Raw genomic sequence first — 18,671 nt, 5'->3', positions numbered from 1 at the left:
TGAATAACCCCAGGGCAGAGAGGTCTTTCCAGAAGGGTGCCTGCAGATGCCGTGATAAAAGTGCAATTGCCCTCTGGGGCAGCCTATTGCAAGGGCTGGTAGGACCTGGTGTGGATAGGGACTGGGGTGTCTGAGAGAACCTGAGTTTGAATTCCTCCTTAACTATCTGCCTGGCCTTAAGCAGATTGCTTAAATTTTCTGGTTTCTCGGACCACTCACCTCTAAAATGTGACACTAAATACTACCTCCTCTGGTGAGCTGAGGATAGTGACTGCCCTGGAAATGGCGCATCCCTCCCCCAACCCGGCGGACTGGGACAGGTGGCGGGACCAGGCACAGTGCCTTCTTGAGCCCACCTTATAACAAGACAGGAATAAGGGATTCCATACCAGTCCTACTTAGAACAATCCAGGAAACATTTTTGTGGGAGGTGCTAGCAAAAGCTTGCAAACTCTCCGAGCCTCTCTCAGGTTTCTTTGTGTGGCCTTCTGTCCTTCCTCCTCCACACCCTGCAGTGCCAGGCCATGGCGGGAAAGGGTGAGGGAGAAGTGGACCGCCTCGCCCCTTTCTCCAGGCTGGGAGGAGCCAGCTGGCGTCTCCCGCAGCCGGAGACCGCTGCCCACCTCCACCACGAGGGGTCAGCAGAGTGTCGTGGCTGCTGCCAGAGTTGGGGAGGAGGCTGGAGCGGGGAAGGGATGGCTAGGAGTGGCCGGGAGAATGCCTGTACATTTCCTCATTAAATTGTTTTTAGAGTGTTTTTGTGATCTCTCTAACTGCCCTGCTTCCTGAGGTGGCAAAGTCTCCAAAGGGAAATTCTGAAACCCTTTTATCTCTAGCCCCAGGCCCAGAAGCTCGTCTGTGGCGGGGCTGGTGGCTTCGGGAACAAAGTTTGGAGAGTGGATCCCTGCTTCGGCCACTCCCAGGTAGTCCCAGGGCCAACCAGGAGATGGGGCTAGCGGGGTGGGGGGAACGGGGTGACTTATCCTTCCTCCCCTGAAAAGGCTTGGAGCTTAAGGAGGCGGGGAGCTCAGCCTGGATTGGGGCGGGGGGGCTACCCTCTGGGCAGCCGGAGTTTCTCTTTTTGCCAAGCGGCCCTGGACTCTAAACCCAGGTCGCTTTTCCTCCGGCCTGCGCGCTCCAGCTGCCACGTGCTCGAGACGCGCCCACACAGCAGAGAAACAAAGACAGCCAAGCAATGGGGTTGCCAGCAGCCGCCTCGACTTCTAATAAATGAAATTCCATAGCTGGGGGTCGATCGGGGGTGAACGGGCGGCCACTGCTCGTGGGCTGTGCGCCCAGTAAGAGCGGCCAGGCCGCTCCTCCCATCGCCAGGGATGAGGCCACCAGGCCCACGGACGGACTCCTCGGTGGAGTGCAGCACAGGGCGGCAGGTGGTGTCCTCCCTCCCCCCGTCCCCCCCACCCCCGCGAGGTATCTTAGCTCGCAGAAACCCTGCCAGAGGAGCTGCTGGCTATGGGGGGAGGGGGTGCCTTCAAGATTTTTTTTTAAGGTGCGATTATAAATATACCTCGTGGATCGCGATCTCAAACAAACTTGTCAATCTGGGCTGCAGCGAAAGGCGATGGAGGCAGCTTTGCATATATTTCGGGTGGTGTGACTCATGAACATTACTTGTCTCCCCCAGGGAAGCAGCCTGCCACCCACAAGTCACTGCTGCTCTGGCACCAATGGGATAAAATCAACCAACTCCTGCACCCCTGCCCAAGGACTCCCCTCCTGCTCCCTTGTTACACAGCAGGACTACATGCCGCTGGGGAACCCTCCCCTAATCTGGGGAACCGTCCCTTAATCGTGTCATCAATGACCTGGCCCTTGGTCCTGGGCCTGGGCCCCTCTGCCCTCTCCCCACAGAGCTCTGGCCTTTTGCTACTGCAGGGATGGGGGTTGGGTGCACGTGGGGCACACGTGTATGGGGGAGCATGCTCAGTCCAGGGGTGCACCAACGTGCGGCCTGCGCCTTCTCTCCCTGTCCACCGCCCCCCCACCTCCAATGAGTCTCAGTGTGAAGTCCAGGAAGGAAGGCCACCACAAAAAAGGTCCTTGTATGTTATATGCACACGCCCTGGACACACACACCCCTGGTGGCTCAGAAACACCGTTGATATATACAAGACCGATGCGAAGTGGATATTACTGCACACAGGCACAGTGGTCACTCCTCAGGAGGTCTTCAAAAAAAATTGCCCAGATTCTTTCCTCTCTGGATGAAAGCATGGAGGAGGGATAGATGTCTTTTTAGCCCGGTGGCAGGGGATACACTGCATGACCTCTGGCACCTGGGCGTCCATATTGCTGGCGGTGTGCGCAGTCAGCAAGAGTGTGACCACACATACACCTGGACACACAGAGGCGGACTCATGGGGGACCAGGATGCACAACTCACCCCAAACAGAGACAGGTACCCTGAACCACAGCGGGTACCCTGAGCCACAGCCCCTTGATGAGGAAGGGGAGCCCGGGGCTCCAGCTCCTTACTCTCTTCTCTGATCCCCAGGGGTCACTGTCCCCGGAAATGAAGGGGATGGGGCTGTGAGGCAAACTCACACCGTCTGGGGGCAGGGGTGCGCCAGAGCCGAGGCCTGGGCCGTAGGAGGCACTGCCGGCTCTGGCCTGGCGGCGGCCGTGGTCCCTTTAAGCGCCCCCGCCCCCTCCCGCCCGCGCTCTCGGCTTCCTTTCTCCTGGAGGCGCGGCAGGCAGGGCCTGGCTGCGGGGCGGGTGTGCAGTCTGCCCCTCCCCCGGTGGGACGGGCCTGCGCCGCTTCCTGCAGGAGCGGCCGGGAGCCGCGCAGGGGGCGGAGAGAGCGAGCGGCGAGCGGCGGTGGGGCGGCGCGGGGCGGTGCGGGGCGGAGGGCGCCCGAGGGCGAGCGGGCGGGCGGGCACGGCGGGTTCCGGGCCAGCCCCGGGGGCGGACGGTTGGCTGGGCTTGCGGAGCCTAGCCGAGGCCTTGCCGGAGCTGGGCCGGGCTGCAGGGGCCGTCGCCGCCCGGGCCCGCCGCCCGCGCCCCCCACGCTGGCCCAGAGGGCTGCGGCCGCGTCGCCGCTGAGGATGTCCCGGAAGGGGCCGCGAGTGGAGGTGTGTGCGGACTGCAGCGCCCCGGGTAAGCGGGGCCGGGCCGGGGGCGGGACCGCTCACCGAGGCACCGCCGGGCGGGCGCCGGGGCCTGGCGGGAGCGCCTTGCGGGGCCGGAGGGCGGGGCGGGGCCGGGCCGGGGGCTGCGGCCTCCGGCCTCCGGTCTCGGCCCCCGCCCGGGCCACTGCGGAGCCGCGTCCTTGGCGGGAGGGACGCCTGGGGGGCCGCTGTTTCCTCGCGTCCGTGGACCGGCGAGGAAGGACATTCCCGGCGCCGCCTCCCACCCCTCAGTATGAGGGAGGAGGGCAGCTGGCTGCCCCCCCTTCCATCTCAGTATCCAAACGGAAGCGCCAGCCTGGGGTGGCAGGAGGGCTGTGGCAGAGGCCGGCCGGGTTTAGGAGGTGGGGGCGAGTGTGGTTTTGTGTCATCTCAGTGCCACCCCCGCGTCTTGCACCTGCTGCTCGCATGGTCTGCGCGCCCGCTGGGGTGGCGGAGGGCAAGGGGCAGAGAGCTGGGCACATGGGCCAGGGGGGCCTGGATACTGTTTCCTCGGGAGCAGATGAGGGGGTGGCTACTCCTAGGACTCCCTGCCCCGGGTTCCCAAGGCTCCTCGCAGGGCCTGGTGTTCAGGGCCACCACGAGCCTGGGCATCTTCCCCTGAGGCGTCCCCAGGCCTGGTGACTGGGAGCAACGAGACAGCTTTGACGGGGTCCCAGTAAGGCCTACTTGGAAGGTGGGCTCGGCGTTACCCCAGCCTGGGCACAGACCCCTCCCCATCCCGTAGCCAAGTCTGGCCAGAAATGGGTAGGGAGCAGTGCCGAGGGGTGCCTAGATTCCTGGGATCCACCTGGCTTCCTGGCCTGCCTCCTGGCTGTATTTACCGTGGTGTTTCCCTTCTCCTTCCCAGCAGAGTCAGGTCCAGGCTGATGTAAACCCCCCCTGACCTACTGAGGAAGTGAGGATCAGTGACCCAGAGAGGCTGCTCCATTCTGATGTGGGAGGACACTGCCAGTGATGGGGCTCAGCAGTTGGCCTGGGGAGAGGAAAGCCCTGGCCCTTGACCGTCTTTTTAGAAAAGGCGCCATCTCCCTGGGAGACCTCTGGGCAGGCTCGGGGGAGGGTGGGGTTGTCTGTGAACCTCTGGGCACAAAATAAGTGTGAGAGTGTGGGGTGCTGTTTTCTGGGCCCATAACTTGCAGCCACCCTTTGGACAGGACCAGGACCCCAACAGGGAACTGTGGGTGCCTGGCAGAGGCACGGTGGTCTGGGTGGTTTTGACCCTGAGGCCTCCTCTCAGGGCATGTCATGGTCTAGAGGACCTTGAAGAAACTATCTGAGGGAGGGGGCGAGGGGAGGAGAGAAGGGATGTCCCTACCCCTGATTAGTTAGAAACTCTCTCCTTACCCCAGCTGCAGGCAGGTCTGGGGATGGAATGGCTGGGAGGAGAGCTTGCCTTCTGTCTGTCTGTCCGAGGCTGTTCTGCACCTCGGCTGGGCAGACGTAGCAGTGGGGGGAGGGCAGGTAGGACTGGGAGGGGGTTGCTTAGCAGACACTTTATCAGGGAAGCCTGGATTTTGGTGTTGTCTTTGTTTCCAGCTTACTCTGTGACTCATGGCAAGACTTTCCTCACTCTGGGTCTCAGTTTCCTCAACTCTGAGGCAAAGAAGTTGGAGTAGAAATGGTTTTTGAGGACTGTTCCACCTCCAAGTCTGTGGTCCTGATTCTGGGCCAGGAGGACGTCGGGCAGCATTAGCAAGGCAGTTGTCCTTTCTCTGCTGCATTTGACTGTTTGGCTGGAAGCCTCTGGATGTCCAGTGGGCATGGGCAGGAGTGGTGTGTATCTGTTGTGTTGGGGTGCCCAGCTCCTACCCCCAGTTCTCATCCCACAGAGCCATTTGTGCCCCCCTGGAATCTCCTTTTCCCCTGATCCAGAATACAGATCAGGAAGAGGCAGGTGGTGAGGTCAGGATCGTGAGGTGTGCAGGGTGCCGATGAAGTCTTGCTCGTCCCCCCACCCCAGCACCTAGCATGGTGTCTGGCACATCGCAGGCATTCTTCAAGTGTCTGGATGCTTCTCAGGACCCCAGCTGACTCTTTGGGGCTACCCCACACCCCGACCCTATGAGGCATGGAGTGGCATTTTCAGTCTGGGACCTGTAGCAGCCCGGGTAAGAGGCTTGAGGGAAACCAGCAGTTTGGAGCCCAGGCCCAGAGCCACCTCCTTGGTGTATGCTTCCTACCCAAAGCCTTAGGCTTCTCACTGTGATAGGAGCCCTGCAGTCCCAGCCCTAGGAGTGGGGTTGTGGCCTTTTTGTGGCTGGTTAATTTGCAGGGTCATGGAGGTGAAAGGTAAGATGCAGCCTGACCCCAGAGGGCCCTGCCCTCCCTCTGCTCGCAGGCCTGGGCACACGGCACACGTGTGAGTATGCTGTGAGACAGCTGGGCAGAGCACGCCTGCTCTGGCAGCTGGTGCCACCTCATTAGGCACCGTCTGTGTCCCTGCCTGCCTTGGGGATGCAGGAGAGGGCCAGGGGTCGGGGAGCCCTGGAAAATGTGTTTCCTGCCCCTCCACTCACCCTGCCGCACAGTCCTGGCTTCTGTGTCACGGGCCTGCGCCTCACACCACAGGCTTTCAGGCAGCCTTCCCGCTTTGGCAGCCCCAGGCACAGGCGTGAAGACCTCAAGAGGCCCATCCTGCAGGCACCTTGAGTGAGCAAGGCTGGCCACCAGCTAGGGACATTTGGGAACCTGCAGGCTTATTTGTCTTCATAATATAGATTGTGGGGTGGGGTGAGCGATGGGCTGCTGCTTTTACTGAGGTATAACTTATGTACAGCAGAGTGCCTCTTCCTTATTGTTCAGCCTGATAAGTTTTTACCTGTGTATATACTTGTGTAACCGCAGCTCCGATCAAGGGGTAGAGCGTTCCTATCACTCTACAGGGCTTTCTTGTGTCAACACCCCCAAAGGCAACCGCCATTCTGACCTCTGTCCCCATGGATGACTCTTGCCTGCTTTCAAGATGGTGGGCTTCTCCCTCTTGTCTAGTGAGGATCTGGTCCCTAGATCAGAAGAGGCTGGCTCTGGGCCCTGGAGGTCACCAGTGGCTTTGGGTGGTGACATGTATTCACCTCAGTAGAGGCCTCCATGGGGTTGGTGCTGGTTAACATTTTCCCACGACCCCTCCTGCCACTTGCTCACACATACCAGGCGCCCCCCGCCCCACGACTGAGGCAGAAGCCCAGGGGGAAGGTGGGCAGGGTACTGAGGAGGAGACCACGTCCCTAACCCTTCTGCCCTGTTTGGTCCTGGAAGCCTTTCTGGGGGCAAGGGTCCTTTAACCTTAAATTACAATAGCCCTTTGACTTTCAGAAACCCTTCCTGGCCCTTTGGCTTAGGAACTGGCCTAGGTGGTCCTTGGGGGCTCCTGCTTGGGTAGGCCCAGGCCCCTTGGACATAGGAGGTAGGTAGTAAGGTGACCCATCCGTGTCATCCAGAACTGAGCTGGCACCAGTGTACCCCAGACCAGGACAGTCACCCCTGCCCACTCTTCCTATTTCAGGTCACCGTGGAAGAGAGGGAGAACCCCTCCCCCAGGCTGGGAGAGTGCCGAGTAGAGCCTTGGACCCCTTTCCCCAGCTCCTGGTCACTACCTCATTCAGGGGCTCACCATGTCTGGTCTGGCCCTGGATATCTGGCCAGCCTTCCCAGGTCTGGCTTCTCCGGTAGGGCCAAGGGCTTGGGGTGGAGGCCTTAGAGCTGCCCATTTATGATCCTGGCCTGGGCGGCTCCCTCCTGACAGGAAACCCCACCATTTCAACAAGAGGAATTCAGGCTGCGTCATTTCCAGCTTCCTGCCTGGGCTGGCGGAGGGGGCTGGCAGGCAGACCCCTGACCCAGTGGTGTTTGGGGGTGGGGGGGAAAGGAGCTCTCCGTGCCTGGGGGGCCTCGCCGTTTGGGTAAAGCCAACACTGAAGTTTGCTCTAGGGCTCCCCCTCTTGGCACAGATGGTGGGTCCTTTCCTCGTGGGCCCCTCAGCCTCCGAGGAGGGTGCATGGCGGGTGCCTCCTGCATCCCTCTACCCTGTTTTGGGGGGATCCCTAAAGAAGTCCAGACCCAAAGAACTGAGCCCTCCCCCTTTCACCTCCTGTTTCCATGCCATGGAGGGGACACTCACCACGGCAGAGCTCAGGCTGTCCTGACTCAGTTTCGTCACAATTCTCTGGCGAACACTGGTAGAAGCCCTTGCAGGGAAGGGTAAGAGAATTGCCTTCTGGTTGGAGAGGCTCTCATTACCCCAAGCCTGTCCCCTCCCCTGGTGGGGGCCCCTCTGGACAACATGAGCACTAGGGGCGAGGCAGAGAGCCAGTCCCCACCCCCTCACCCCCCGCCAGGACGGGGCTTCGTGAGACAGGCGGGGGGCCTGGGCAGAGCACAGTGTCCTGCGAGAGAGGCTCCCCGCCCCCACTCTCCAGTGGCACACAATGGCTGCTTTCTCCCCCGTGACCTTTCCGCAGCCTGAGCTGTATGCAGCTGTCTCCTCCCCCTCTCCCAAGGGGCCTGGGATGGGTGGCATCTCCCCTGCCCTGGAGAAGGACCCCAGGAGTTCCCGTCCTGCTCTGGTCCCCCTTCTTCTAAAGTTCACTTCTCCCCAAGGAGTGGAGAGTGGCGCCCACTTGGGGCTGCAACAGCAGCTGGTGTGGACATGGCATGGTCTCCGGCGTCTAAATGCCTGGGTTCACATCCCAGCGATCCCACTCAGTAGCTGTGTGGCTTTGAGTAAGCACCCTAACCTCTCTGAGACACTGCTTCCTCATTGGTAAAGCAGGGGTAGCATTTCCCACCTTGCCTGACAAGTCATTAGAGGTACCATACTTATGGCACCCAACTGGTACACAGTGGGTACTCAGTCAGTGTTAGTTCCTTTGCTCTCTCCATCCCCCTTAAGAGGGGCTCCAGCTCACCCCATCACTGGTGGTGTCAGGAGACTCGGTCATGAAAGGGGCTCTTACCTGCCAGGATGAGGACAGAGGCGGGAGCCCCCAGAGGGGTGTGATGGGTCAGGCAGGTGAGCCAGTGGTTCTAAAAGAAGCCTGAGTATAGGAGAAACGTGGCACTGACCCGGACACAGGAGTGCCTAGAGATGTGTGGCATGCGGTCCTTGGGGACTCCTGCCTCCCTGGGGCAGGGCTAGGGTGGCAGCCTTGTTCCCTGGGGAAAGGCTGTGGAACTGGTCGCAGTGGCTGCAGGACAGGAAGCTGTGCCCGCCGAGTAGGCCCTGGGGACCACACCTCCCCAGAGGGGCAAAGACATGTAGGAAAGGGCTTGGCTCTGATGGGAGCCCCTCCCGCCTCCAGAGCTCAGCGTCCTCATCGCTGGTCCAGCTCCCAGAGCCCTGGGGGACTGAGTGAGCAAATGTGCGTGGAGTTCTAAGCGTAGTGCGGGCCCAGGGCGGTGTTCAGGAGGCCTCGCCCGTGTCTGGCTGTGGCTGACCCTTCCCCCCACCCCGGCAGACCCCGGCTGGGCCTCCATCAGCAGGGGTGTGCTGGTGTGTGACGAGTGCTGCAGTGTGCACCGGAGCCTGGGACGCCACATCTCCATTGTCAAGCACCTTCGCCACAGCGCCTGGCCCCCCACTCTGCTGCAGGTACAGGCTGTGCTGGGCCATTCTGCCTTCCCAGTAGCGTGTGCTGAGTGCCGGCCCGTTTTCCCCCCGCACCCACATACACAGCTCTCTGGATCCCGTGGCTTCCGGGGGCAGCACCTTCCCAGGGCAGAACCTAACCCTTACCCTCTCCACCCGGGCGCCGGCCCACACGGAGAGGAGGCTTCCAGGACCAGAGTCACACAGACCTGGGCTCTCACCCCAGCTCTGCCACCTAGTAGCTCGGCCATGTACTGTCGAGCTTAATGTCTCAGAGCCTTGGTGTGCCCATCATGTCACCCGAAGTGCGAAGCAGGACCCGCATCCTTGGCTGGGATGGCCTGACTGGGTAGGGGTGCAGCAGTGCCAGGCACACAGTAGGCCTGTTAGTACTGTGTCCAGCCTGGTGCTCGGAGGTGTTCCCCAGCGCGCAGTGGGCATTCTTACTCTGGCACCTCTTCCCTACAGATGGTGCACACACTCGCCAGCAACGGGGCCAACTCCATCTGGGAGCATTCCCTGCTGGACCCCGCGCAGGTGCAGAGCGGCCGGCGCAAAGCCAACCCCCAAGACAAAGTCCAGTGAGTCGGGCTCGAGGGGTGGTGGCTGCGGTTGTGCGCTCGGGGGCAGGAGCCTGGGAGGTGGCTGGGCGCCCGGCCTCTCCCACTCTGCTCCCCATTCCCTCCTGCGTGCTCCATGCAGCCCCATCAAGTCAGAGTTCATCAGAGCCAAGTACCAGATGCTGGCTTTTGTGCACAAGCTGCCCTGCCGGGATGACGACGGAGTCACCGCCAAGGACCTCAGCAAGGTTTGCGGGGCCCCACAGCGGAGGGCTGGGCCTCTCCTCTCCTCACCCACAGTGCCATCACCACTGAGCCCTAGGCCCCCTAGGCCCCCAAGGCAGCCAGGTCAGGCAAGCGTGGTGGGCACGGTGGAGGGACGAGATTGCGTGGTCAGGCCGCGTGTGAATAAGGCCCCTCCGCTCCCAAGTGGACCCACGAGGCTAAAATTCTTCAGCTGCTGCCCGAAACGCAGAAAACTCTGGGCAGTTTCTGAGCCTCCCAGAGCCTCGGTTTCCTCATCTGTAAAATGGGAAAGAAATAGCATCTACCCCAGAGTTAACAGCTGTGGTAGGTGGTGACTGACTGCAGCTGTGATTAGTGGGCATGAACTCCTAGTAGGAAGCCCTCTGTCCCCCGACAACCTAACTTCAGCTGGGCCCCGTGGAGCTGGGAGGAGTCCCAGGCAGGCCTGGACCAGGTGCCGCTGGAGGTGGGAGGGGCCCCCCCCACCCGTTTGTGGCACACTCTGCTCCTCACAGCAACTCCACTCGAGCGTGCGGACGGGAAACCTGGAGACGTGTCTGCGCCTGCTGTCCCTGGGTGCCCAGGCCAACTTCTTCCACCCAGAGAAGGGCACCACACCGCTGCATGTGGCTGCCAAGGCAGGGCAGACGCTGCAGGCCGAGCTTCTCGTAGTGTACGGGGCTGACCCTGGCTCCCCTGATGTTAACGGCCGCACACCCATTGACTATGCCAGGTGAGGGTCCGCTGAAGTGTGAGGCTCGGGTGGGTGTGGGGAGCGGGCTGCGGCTGTAGGGCTGAGCCATGCCCCCTCCCCACAGGCAGGCGGGGCACCATGAGCTGGCGGAAAGGCTAGTCGAGTGCCAGTATGAGCTCACTGACCGGTTGGCCTTCTATCTCTGTGGACGCAAGCCGGGTGAGCAGAGTGTGGGGTGGGCTTGGCTGGGCCAGGCAGGTGGGACCCAGACACACCCCAGCAGCAGGTGCCATGGTGACAAAGCCGGCTGGGGAACAGCGTTGCTAGGCAACTGGCTCCTGTGAAATTGCTGCAGGCTCTGGGCTGAAGCGTGTTGGGGTAGGGAGTGGGGGTGGGCATAACTTCTAGCCAGTTCCCAGGGCTCTTGGGGGTGGCCTGCCCTCCTCCCTTCCCCTGTCACTTCTGGGTGCCAAGCCCTGCTCATGGCAGTGAGGTGGGCTCCCAGCTGCTAAGGCCACCCAGCACCAGTGACTTAGCATTTTTATTTTTACTCAGATCACAGGAATGGGCATTACATCATCCCACAGATGGCAGACAGGTGAGTGCCCACCTGACGCCCCTTCCCAGAGGCAGCTGGATGCCCTGTGGGTGCCTGACCCCCAGAGCCGCCCCCACCCCCCAACTCTTCAGCTTTTGGGGCCTGGGACCCCCGCCCCCCTTTCCCTTTGGGGCTGGAGGCACAAGCATATCGCAGGCCAGTCCTCACTCCCTAATGCTGGGCCCCAAGGCAGGTAAGAAATGTTGACTCAGCACGCGGCCAGCACAGCCTAACCCCCATGGCTGTCAAGCACGTGGGGTTTGAGTACAAGAAATAGCCCCCCTAGGAGCAGCGGATCACTGAGTTCTGTTCCCAGTGGCACTGACTCCAACTGTAAAATCTTCAGCCAAATTTTTGCTCTTCAGTGAAAAGGTGGTGGGCCCCGGGAGTTTGACTAACTTTGGGATTCTGCCAGGCCTCTGTGGTGTGCTCAGAAGTTGGGCAGGGGCTGCGGGCCCAAGGCCAGTAGAGGTGTTTCTGTCTCTTATCCAAGAGGCCCCAGGAGCCCAGGCTCGGGGTTGGGGGGGTGGGGGGTGCTCACCCAGCTCACAGGATGGATGCTGGCGCCACCTGGTGGCTGCCTGCGATGGCCAAGCTGTGCCTGCTGGCCTGGATCTGGGGAGGCTCCCTCCCTCTCCAGAAGCCAGTGTGGCCAGATGGGGATGGTCAGACCTGGGCACCTCGGATCCCTGAACGCCCAGATCTTCTCTCTTCTGAGATCCCAAGACTCCCCGCTACTTTTCTGGTCTGATTTTGCCTGGTGTGTCTGCCTGCTTGCGTGTGTGTTGTAAACGTGTTCTCAATGAAATGTTAACCGGCCACCTTCCCAGTGCCAGCTGTTCTTGCCGCTGGACCCAGAGGTAACTCAGGCGTGATCCCTACCCTTAAGGAGGTCACAGCCAAGAGGGGAGGCACCCTAGTCAGTTGTAGTCCATTGTGGGGAGTACAGCAAGAGAGGCAAAGACATAGACGTCAGAAATGCTGTGCCAGGAACTACAGGCACACTGTGTAGCTGAAGCATGTGAGAGGCAGGGAATCCCAGGAGCAAGACTGGAAGAGAGACAGGGCAAGAGAGGGGCCGGTCCTGAGCCCCAACAAGAGCTGAGACCACTCCAAGAGCAGAGAGGTTCCAACACGGACGTGTGGAGTCTGCTCTGCCGCTTATTGGCTGTGTGGCTTCAGGCAGGCTCCTTAACCTCTCTGAGCCTTAGTTACTGCTTCTGGAAATAAGGGTGACTGTACCTATCTTTCTGGGCTTCTGAGAGGATTAAGTAAGATAGTGCGTGCAAAGCATTTAGTGTTTTTATTTCGTTTATTTATTTTTTTGGCCGCACCGTGTGGCTTGCAGGATCTTAATTCCCCAACCTGGGCCCTTGGCAATGAAAGCACCGAGTCCTAACCACTGGACCGCCAGGGAATTCCCTAGCATATTTTTAAGTGAGCTTTTTGTTGAAGTGTGCCATACGTAACCTGTTACTATTGAAAAGTTCTTAAGGCCAGGGGTAGTGCAGCCAGATGTGTCAAAAATACTCTGGCTTCTGGTGAATAAAGGGGTGCAGGGGCAAGACTGGAAGCGGGAAGATGGATGAAAAAATGTTGCAAAAGACCAGGCAGGAGGATGGAATGGCAGACCCTGGGGAAAGCCTGGCTGGGGCTTGAGGGTGAGGGAGGTTGCAGGTGACCCCCAGGAGCTGCCGCTGGTGCGGGGCAAGTGGGTCACTGAGAGGAGGAGCGAGCCGGCCGAGGAGGGGCTGGGGGGAAGATGAGCTGGGTTTGGTACACTGTGGGTCTGGCGTGTGCACGGAGACGGGTCTGAGCTTGACGTGGGGAGGCGTTTGCTGCCCTGCTCCTGGGTAACTGCTGCCTCTGTCCTGTTCTTCTCTCTGCTGCCTTCCTCTGGACTTAGATCTCGGCAAAAGTGCATGTCTCAGAGGTATATGGTGCCTGCTCGGGAACAGGCTCTGGAGGTTGGGTGGGGCAGGGAGGCACTTGGTGTGCAGCACCTGGGGTGTCGTCTCCCTGGGATCCCTGCATGTTTTGGGAGGTCACTGGCGGGGGCCTGGCCACCGCTCACGTCTGGCCTCTCCCCTCTTCCCCATTCCCGTCTCCCTCCTTCGTCCACAGCCTAGACCTGTCCGAGTTGGCCAAAGCTGCCAAGAAGAAGCTGCAGGCGGTGAGTCTACTCAGGCCCCTAAGGCTTGGAGCTGCCCTCCATCTCTGACCCGCCCCCATCCCTGCGATGGCTCCCCCTTTCTCTGACCTGGTGCGCTTTTCCAAGTCTTGGACCTGCCCCTCACTCTAGTCTCCTCAGTCACCTGTCCTCCACCTCCACACCCCTCACCTTTGACCCTGGCTCTGCCCTCCTAAGGCTCCCGGGGCACGTGGCGCATCTCTAGCTACCTGGGCACTAACCAGTCCGCTCTGGTCTCCCTCTGCCTCTCCCACCTCGGAGCTTGGCAGGCAGACCCCTACCCCAGTTGCCAGTTCTGAGACTGGGGAGAGGGCTGGGTGGCACAAGGGACACACAAGTCGTTTTCGACATCTTCTAAGATCCCGGTGAGCTGGCTTGCTTGGCACTGGGGGGGGCCAGTTGATCTGACAAAGCCTGGGTCCCCATCTCCGCCTCCAGCTCAGCAACCGGCTTTTTGAGGAACTTGCCATGGACGTGTATGACGAGGTGGATCGAAGAGAAAATGACGCTGGTGAGCCGGGAGGGGATCGAAGCCTTGGGCAGAGGGGACAGCGTGCCTGCCTGCTGGGGAGGGGGTGGGACCTGGTGTGGCTCTGGGGTCCTTTTACTGGGACTAGGAAGAGGTACCGGGGGCTGGTCTGCTCGGCAGGCCTGCACGTAAGCCCCTGCTCGGCAGGCCTGCACGTAAGCCCCAGCCAGGCAGGCAGAGCACGCTGAGCTGGAGGCCGCCAGCCTGCTCCTCCCCCCAGCCCCCTGGACTGGGGCGGCTCTGCTCTGGCTGCCTCCCACTTTGGCTCTCTCCCCAGTCCCACTCCGCCCACTGCATCCCTTCTTCCTGGCCACAGCCAGATTCCAGCCCAAACTCCCGGTTGGTAAGGGCTGGCGGGAGGGAGTCGCCTCGTCCTGTTTGTCAGTCCCCAACCGGCCTCTCCCTGACCCAGCCTTACTTCCCCTGTCCGGAGACCACCCCTTTCTTGAACACCAGCACTCGGTGGGCATGGGGAGGAGCTCAGAAGGCTGTGCTCCTCGCTTTCCCACCTCCACCCCGTGGGCCTGGCCACCGCGGAACATCCGCTCCCTGCCCCTCCCCCCCCAGTGTGGCTGGCAACCCAAAACCACAGCACCCTGGTGACGGAGCGCAGTGCTGTACCCTTCCTGCCCGTTAACCCTGAATACTCAGCCACGCGGAATCAGGTGAGTGGGCTGGTGGGCTGGGCGGGGGTGCCTGGGCCGATGATCTCCCCTCCTGGGGTCACCAGCTCTGTGGGTCCTGCCCTTCCTGGCAGGCTGCTGTCTGGGCTGAGTCTTTCCCACTCCTGGCCGAGGCCTCTCCCTGGCCCCGCTGGCTCTGGGATTTGGGAATGGGGAGGAGGCTGTTCTTTGGAGCACTTGGTGAGCAGCCCCTTGGGGGGGTGTTCCAGCCTCTTCCTGAGAGCTCCCCTAGGCACCCCAAATCTGTGTCATTCCCCACCCCCTGCCCTGGCCCGGCGAGCTGGGCTGGCACATTTTAGCTGTGGTTAAGTCAACTGTCGGACAGCCTGGCTGCTTTGTCCCCATCTCTGTGTGTCAGCCGTAAGGGCCTCCTCACCCCAGCCTGGCCCTTTCTGCCTCTCAGGGGCGACAGAAGTTGGCCCGCTTTAATGCCCGAGAGTTCGCCACCTTGATCATCGACATTCTCAGTGAGGCCAAGCGGAGACAGCTGGGCAAGAGCCTGAGCAGCCCCACAGGTGCGGAGGGCGTGGAGGGGGCGCGGTGGGGGCACTGTTCCAGGATACGCTCGCTCATGGCTCCCTTCCGGGGGTGGCAGGATGGGTGGGCCATAGGAGCCCTGAGTGACAGGCCTGTGCCCTCAGACAACCTCGAGCTGTCTGTGCGGAGCCAGAGTGACCTGGACGACCAGCACGACTACGACAGCGTGGCCTCGGACGAGGACACAGACCAGGAGCCCCTGCGCAGCGCTGGTGCTACTCGGAACAACCGTGCTCGGGTCTGAGCGCTGCCCCTCCCCATGCCTCCTCCAAGGCCCTGCTCCATCCTCTCGTAGCTCGGGGTCTCGGGGACAAGGGGACTGACTGACCGGCTCACGTCTCCTTCTGCAGAGCATGGACTCCTCAGATCTGTCGGACGGGGCGGTGACACTGCAGGAGTACCTGGAGCTCAAGAAGGCCCTGGCCGCCTCCGAGGCAAAGGTGCAGCAGCTCATGAAAGTCAACAGCAGCCTGAGTGATGAGCTCCGGAGGCTGCAGCGGGAGGTGAGGATGGGGGCCTCCCAGGGCCCCAGTGTGGGGAGGAGTTACCCCCTTCTGGAGGTGGTGGTGCTGCCTGGACCCTCCGGAGTGTCTTGACACCACTCTCACTCTCAGATCCACAAGCTGCAGGCTGAGAACTTGCAGATCCGGCAGCCGCCGGGGCCAGTGCCCACAGCCCCACTTCCCAGCGAACGAGCGGAGCACGCGCCCATGGGGCCTGGCGGGAGCGCCCACCGCAGGGACCGCCAGGCCTTCTCCATGTATGAACCGGGCTCTGCCCTGAAGCCCTTTGGAGGCCCACCTGGGGATGAACTCACCACCCGGCTCCAGCCTTTCCACAGCACCGTGAGCTGCCTATGGGCCTCGGGGTGGGGGGTGGAGACGGGGCTGGGACCACTGCAGGGCCTTCCATGACGCCCACTGTGCCACCCCCAGGAGTTGGAGGATGACGCCATCTATTCAGTGCACGTCCCTGCTGGCCTTTACCGGGTAAGCAGGGCCTGGGGGAGGTGGGTCCGTACCCACAAATAGGTTGTGAGCCCCAGCGAATGCCAGGCTCTATGCTGGACGCTGGGCACAAGGATGACTAGACACACATGGTCCCAGCCTCACTGCAGGGAGGCCGCAAGGTGGGTGGTGGGGAGGAGGAAACTGACTCCAGCCCTACCTGGGTTTCAGGTCCGGAAGGGGGTGTCGGCCTCAGCTGTGCCCTTCACTCCCTCCTCCCCACTGCTGTCGTGCTCCCAGGAAGGAAGCCGTCACTCGGTAATGTGCATCCCCAGGGCCCGAGGGATGGGCTGAATGAGATGTGTGCTTGGGAGGTGATGGGCGGGGCGGGGGGGGTGGCCTGTGAATGTGCACCTTACCTGCCACCCCTTCCCTGTACCCCTCCAGAGCAAGCTTTCCCGCCATGGCAGCGGCGCAGACAGTGACTATGAGAACACGCAAAGTGGGGACCCGCTGCTGGGGTGAGGCACCCGGGGGAGGGGGGTGAGTGGCCCCTGAGCACCTGTGAGGGTGTAGGCAAGCGGCCTCACAGCTGGAATGCCTCCCTCTCTCCTCTCTAACCCCAGCCTGGAAGGGAAGAGGTTTCTAGAGCTGGGCAAGGAAGAGGACTTCCACCCGGAGTTGGAAAGCCTGGATGGAGACCTCGACCCTGGGCTTCCCAGCACAGAGGATGTCATCCTGAAGACGGAGCAGGTCACCAAGAACATTCAGGAATTATTGCGGGCTGCCCAGGAATTCAAGCATGACAGGTATGGAGGTGGGCGGAGGCTCGTATGGGCTTCTGGGGTGTTGGGCAAGAGAGGGCAAGAGAGGGACCAGTGTTCCACTGTCCCTGGGAACCTTCCCTGAGAGCCCTCCTAATTTACCCTCCCCTCCCCCCACAGCTTTGTGCCCTGCTCAGAAAAGATCCATTTGGCTGTGACTGAGATGGCCTCTCTCTTCCCAAAGGTACAGGGGCCAGAGAGGGGAGCAGGACTGGGCGTCGCCTCAGGGTGGGGCAGGGCCTCAGGGCGGGGCAGTTGCAGAGAACCTGACAACTGCCTGCGTGGAGACATGGACACACTGGGCCATATCACGGCTCGTGGTTTGAAATCCAAGGCCCAACTCCCTCCGTCCTCCCTCCAGAGGCCAGCCCTGGAGCCAGTGCGCAGCTCCCTGCGGCTGCTCAACGCCAGCGCCTACCGGCTGCAGAGCGAGTGCCGGAAGACGGTGCCCCCGGAGCCTGGCGCCCCTGTGGACTTCCAGCTGCTGACTCAGCAGGTGATCCAGTGCGCCTACGACATCGCCAAGGCTGCCAAGCAGCTGGTCACCATCACCACCCGAGAGAAGAAGCAGTGACCACTCTCCCTGCACCCTCACCCTGGAACCTCACTGGCCATGGGAGCTGGGCCACTCCAGACACTAATCCCCACCCCAACAGAGCCGCTGGCACAAGTGCCCTTAGTGCTGCCACTCTCACCTGGCAGCCAGGTGCCCTGGTGCCCGTCCCCCTCGAGCCCCCAAGGATGGGGAGGTGAGGTGGCAGGAGCCTCTGTCCCCTACATTCCACGCACCTCTCCCTGTACATAGCATCCCCTCCCCCTCTAGTGTGCCCGGGGCCTGCAAGGCATCACTCCCAGCCCCTTGCCCTCTGGGGCACCCTCAGCAAAGGGTCGGGTGGGGACACTCCAAATGGGGTGGTTCCCTTACATGCACCCCACCCCCATGAGCCAGTCCAGCCCTACTGGGGGCTGAGCGGGGGCATCCCCCCTTGTACATAATACCTGTGGATGTCCCCACCCTGTAGCCACCAGCCCCCTGCTGCTCTCCTTCAATGCCAAACGGCCCCAGCCTAGGGCACAGGCCCCAACCTGTGTTCCTGGGGTCCCCAGCAGCAAACACTGGAAAAGTCTTTTTTCTCTCTCTCCTCTCTCCCACCCCTTAATTTTAACGTTGTGGTAACTGAGTGTCCCTGCGTGCCTGCGTGTGAGTGTGCGGGGCGGCAGTGCCGTTCCGGAGGCCTGGCCCATCTGGAGTTCTGTGAGGGGGTGAGGGGACCAGAGCAGCAGGACCCGTGTTGGGCGTTGGCCCCTCTCCCCCATCCTGGGGCCAGGGACTGCCGGGGTAAGCAGCTGGGGTCCTGCCCTCTGCCTCCCCTCATTGTTCCCCCGACTCATACCCTTTCTCTGTGAACGTAACAGGAAAACCACTTGGCTCCATCTCTCTTCCCCTCCCTTGTGGAGGGGGATCGTGCTGGCTGGGGCAGAGAACTGAGCCCCTGAGCCTGGGGCTGGCTCCCCGGGGTCCCGGACTCAGCCGAGAGCCCCTCCCTGTAACCTCTGAGAGGCCAGTGCCTGCGCTATCTGGGTCCCTGGAGCCTGGGCTGCAGCCTAGGAAGGCTGAGAGACAGATGGCAGCGCCCACCAGCTCCTCTCCCCGTCCCACCTCTGTCCCAGGGGCCAGGCTCTACCTGTGTGGTGGTGGTGGTGGGCTGAGTGTCAAGATGTGTGTCATGTACATTTGTATCAAAAATAAATAAGTGACCATGTGCCCTTTCTGATGCTTAGGGAACTGTGGGAGGGACTGGGGAGGTGGCAGACGTGAAACGGAGAAAGACCAACCTGGCGAAAGTATGAAACAAGTGAAGACCACGACTCTTCCAGCCCCTGTACTTGAGGGAAGGGAAGCCCCTGTCATCTCTTAGAGGAGTCCTGAAAATAACAATGTTTCAGTAAATACCACCACTATCCCCACCACCTGCTCACCCCTGGTGGTGGGAGGGGTCTATCACGCTACTAAACCCCAGTGTCTGAGGCCCCGCGGGCAAGAGGAGACAGGCCAGCGAGTGCCCAACTTGATACTAGAAACCCCCTACCTCAAACACGACCTAAATGGGCTAGGACAGTGCCCTGGG

General features: G+C 61.4%; 1 protein-coding gene across 1 annotated transcript; it reads left to right on the top strand.

The window, feature by feature from the left end:
• Positions 1–2,837: 2,837 nt before the first annotated feature.
• Positions 2,838–18,305, top strand: GIT1 (GIT ArfGAP 1). Its single transcript, XM_081220334.1, has 20 exons — positions 2,838–3,117; positions 8,603–8,736; positions 9,202–9,314; positions 9,436–9,541; positions 10,055–10,272; positions 10,358–10,452; positions 10,789–10,831; positions 12,956–13,004; positions 13,461–13,533; positions 14,119–14,216; positions 14,638–14,749; positions 14,876–15,009; positions 15,122–15,274; positions 15,386–15,616; positions 15,707–15,760; positions 15,950–16,036; positions 16,166–16,239; positions 16,345–16,527; positions 16,663–16,726; positions 16,904–18,305. The coding sequence occupies exons 1-20, from the start codon at positions 3,066–3,068 to the stop codon at positions 17,114–17,116; spliced, it is 2,286 nt and encodes a 761-aa protein (XP_081076460.1). The 5' UTR covers positions 2,838–3,065; the 3' UTR covers positions 17,117–18,305.
• Positions 18,306–18,671: the final 366 nt, after the last annotated feature.

The sequence above is a fragment of the Mesoplodon bidens genome (assembly GCF_964165515.1).
Source record: "Mesoplodon bidens genome assembly, chromosome: 19".
Lineage (NCBI taxonomy): Eukaryota > Metazoa > Chordata > Mammalia > Artiodactyla > Ziphiidae > Mesoplodon > Mesoplodon bidens.
Note: the sequence above shows the minus strand (reverse complement) of the source record. Positions and strands in the feature narration are given on the sequence as shown.

Coding starts and splice junctions, on each gene's coding strand:
- GIT1 (XM_081220334.1), top strand. CDS start 3,066: ATGTCCCGGAAGGGGCCGCGAGTGGAGGTGTGTGCGGACTGCAGCGCC. Junction 14,750..14,875: donor GAGCCTGAGCAGCCCCACAG/GTGCGGAGGGCG, acceptor CTGTGCCCTCAG/ACAACCTCGAGCTGTCTGTG. Junction 16,727..16,903: donor TGGCCTCTCTCTTCCCAAAG/GTACAGGGGCCA, acceptor TCCTCCCTCCAG/AGGCCAGCCCTGGAGCCAGT.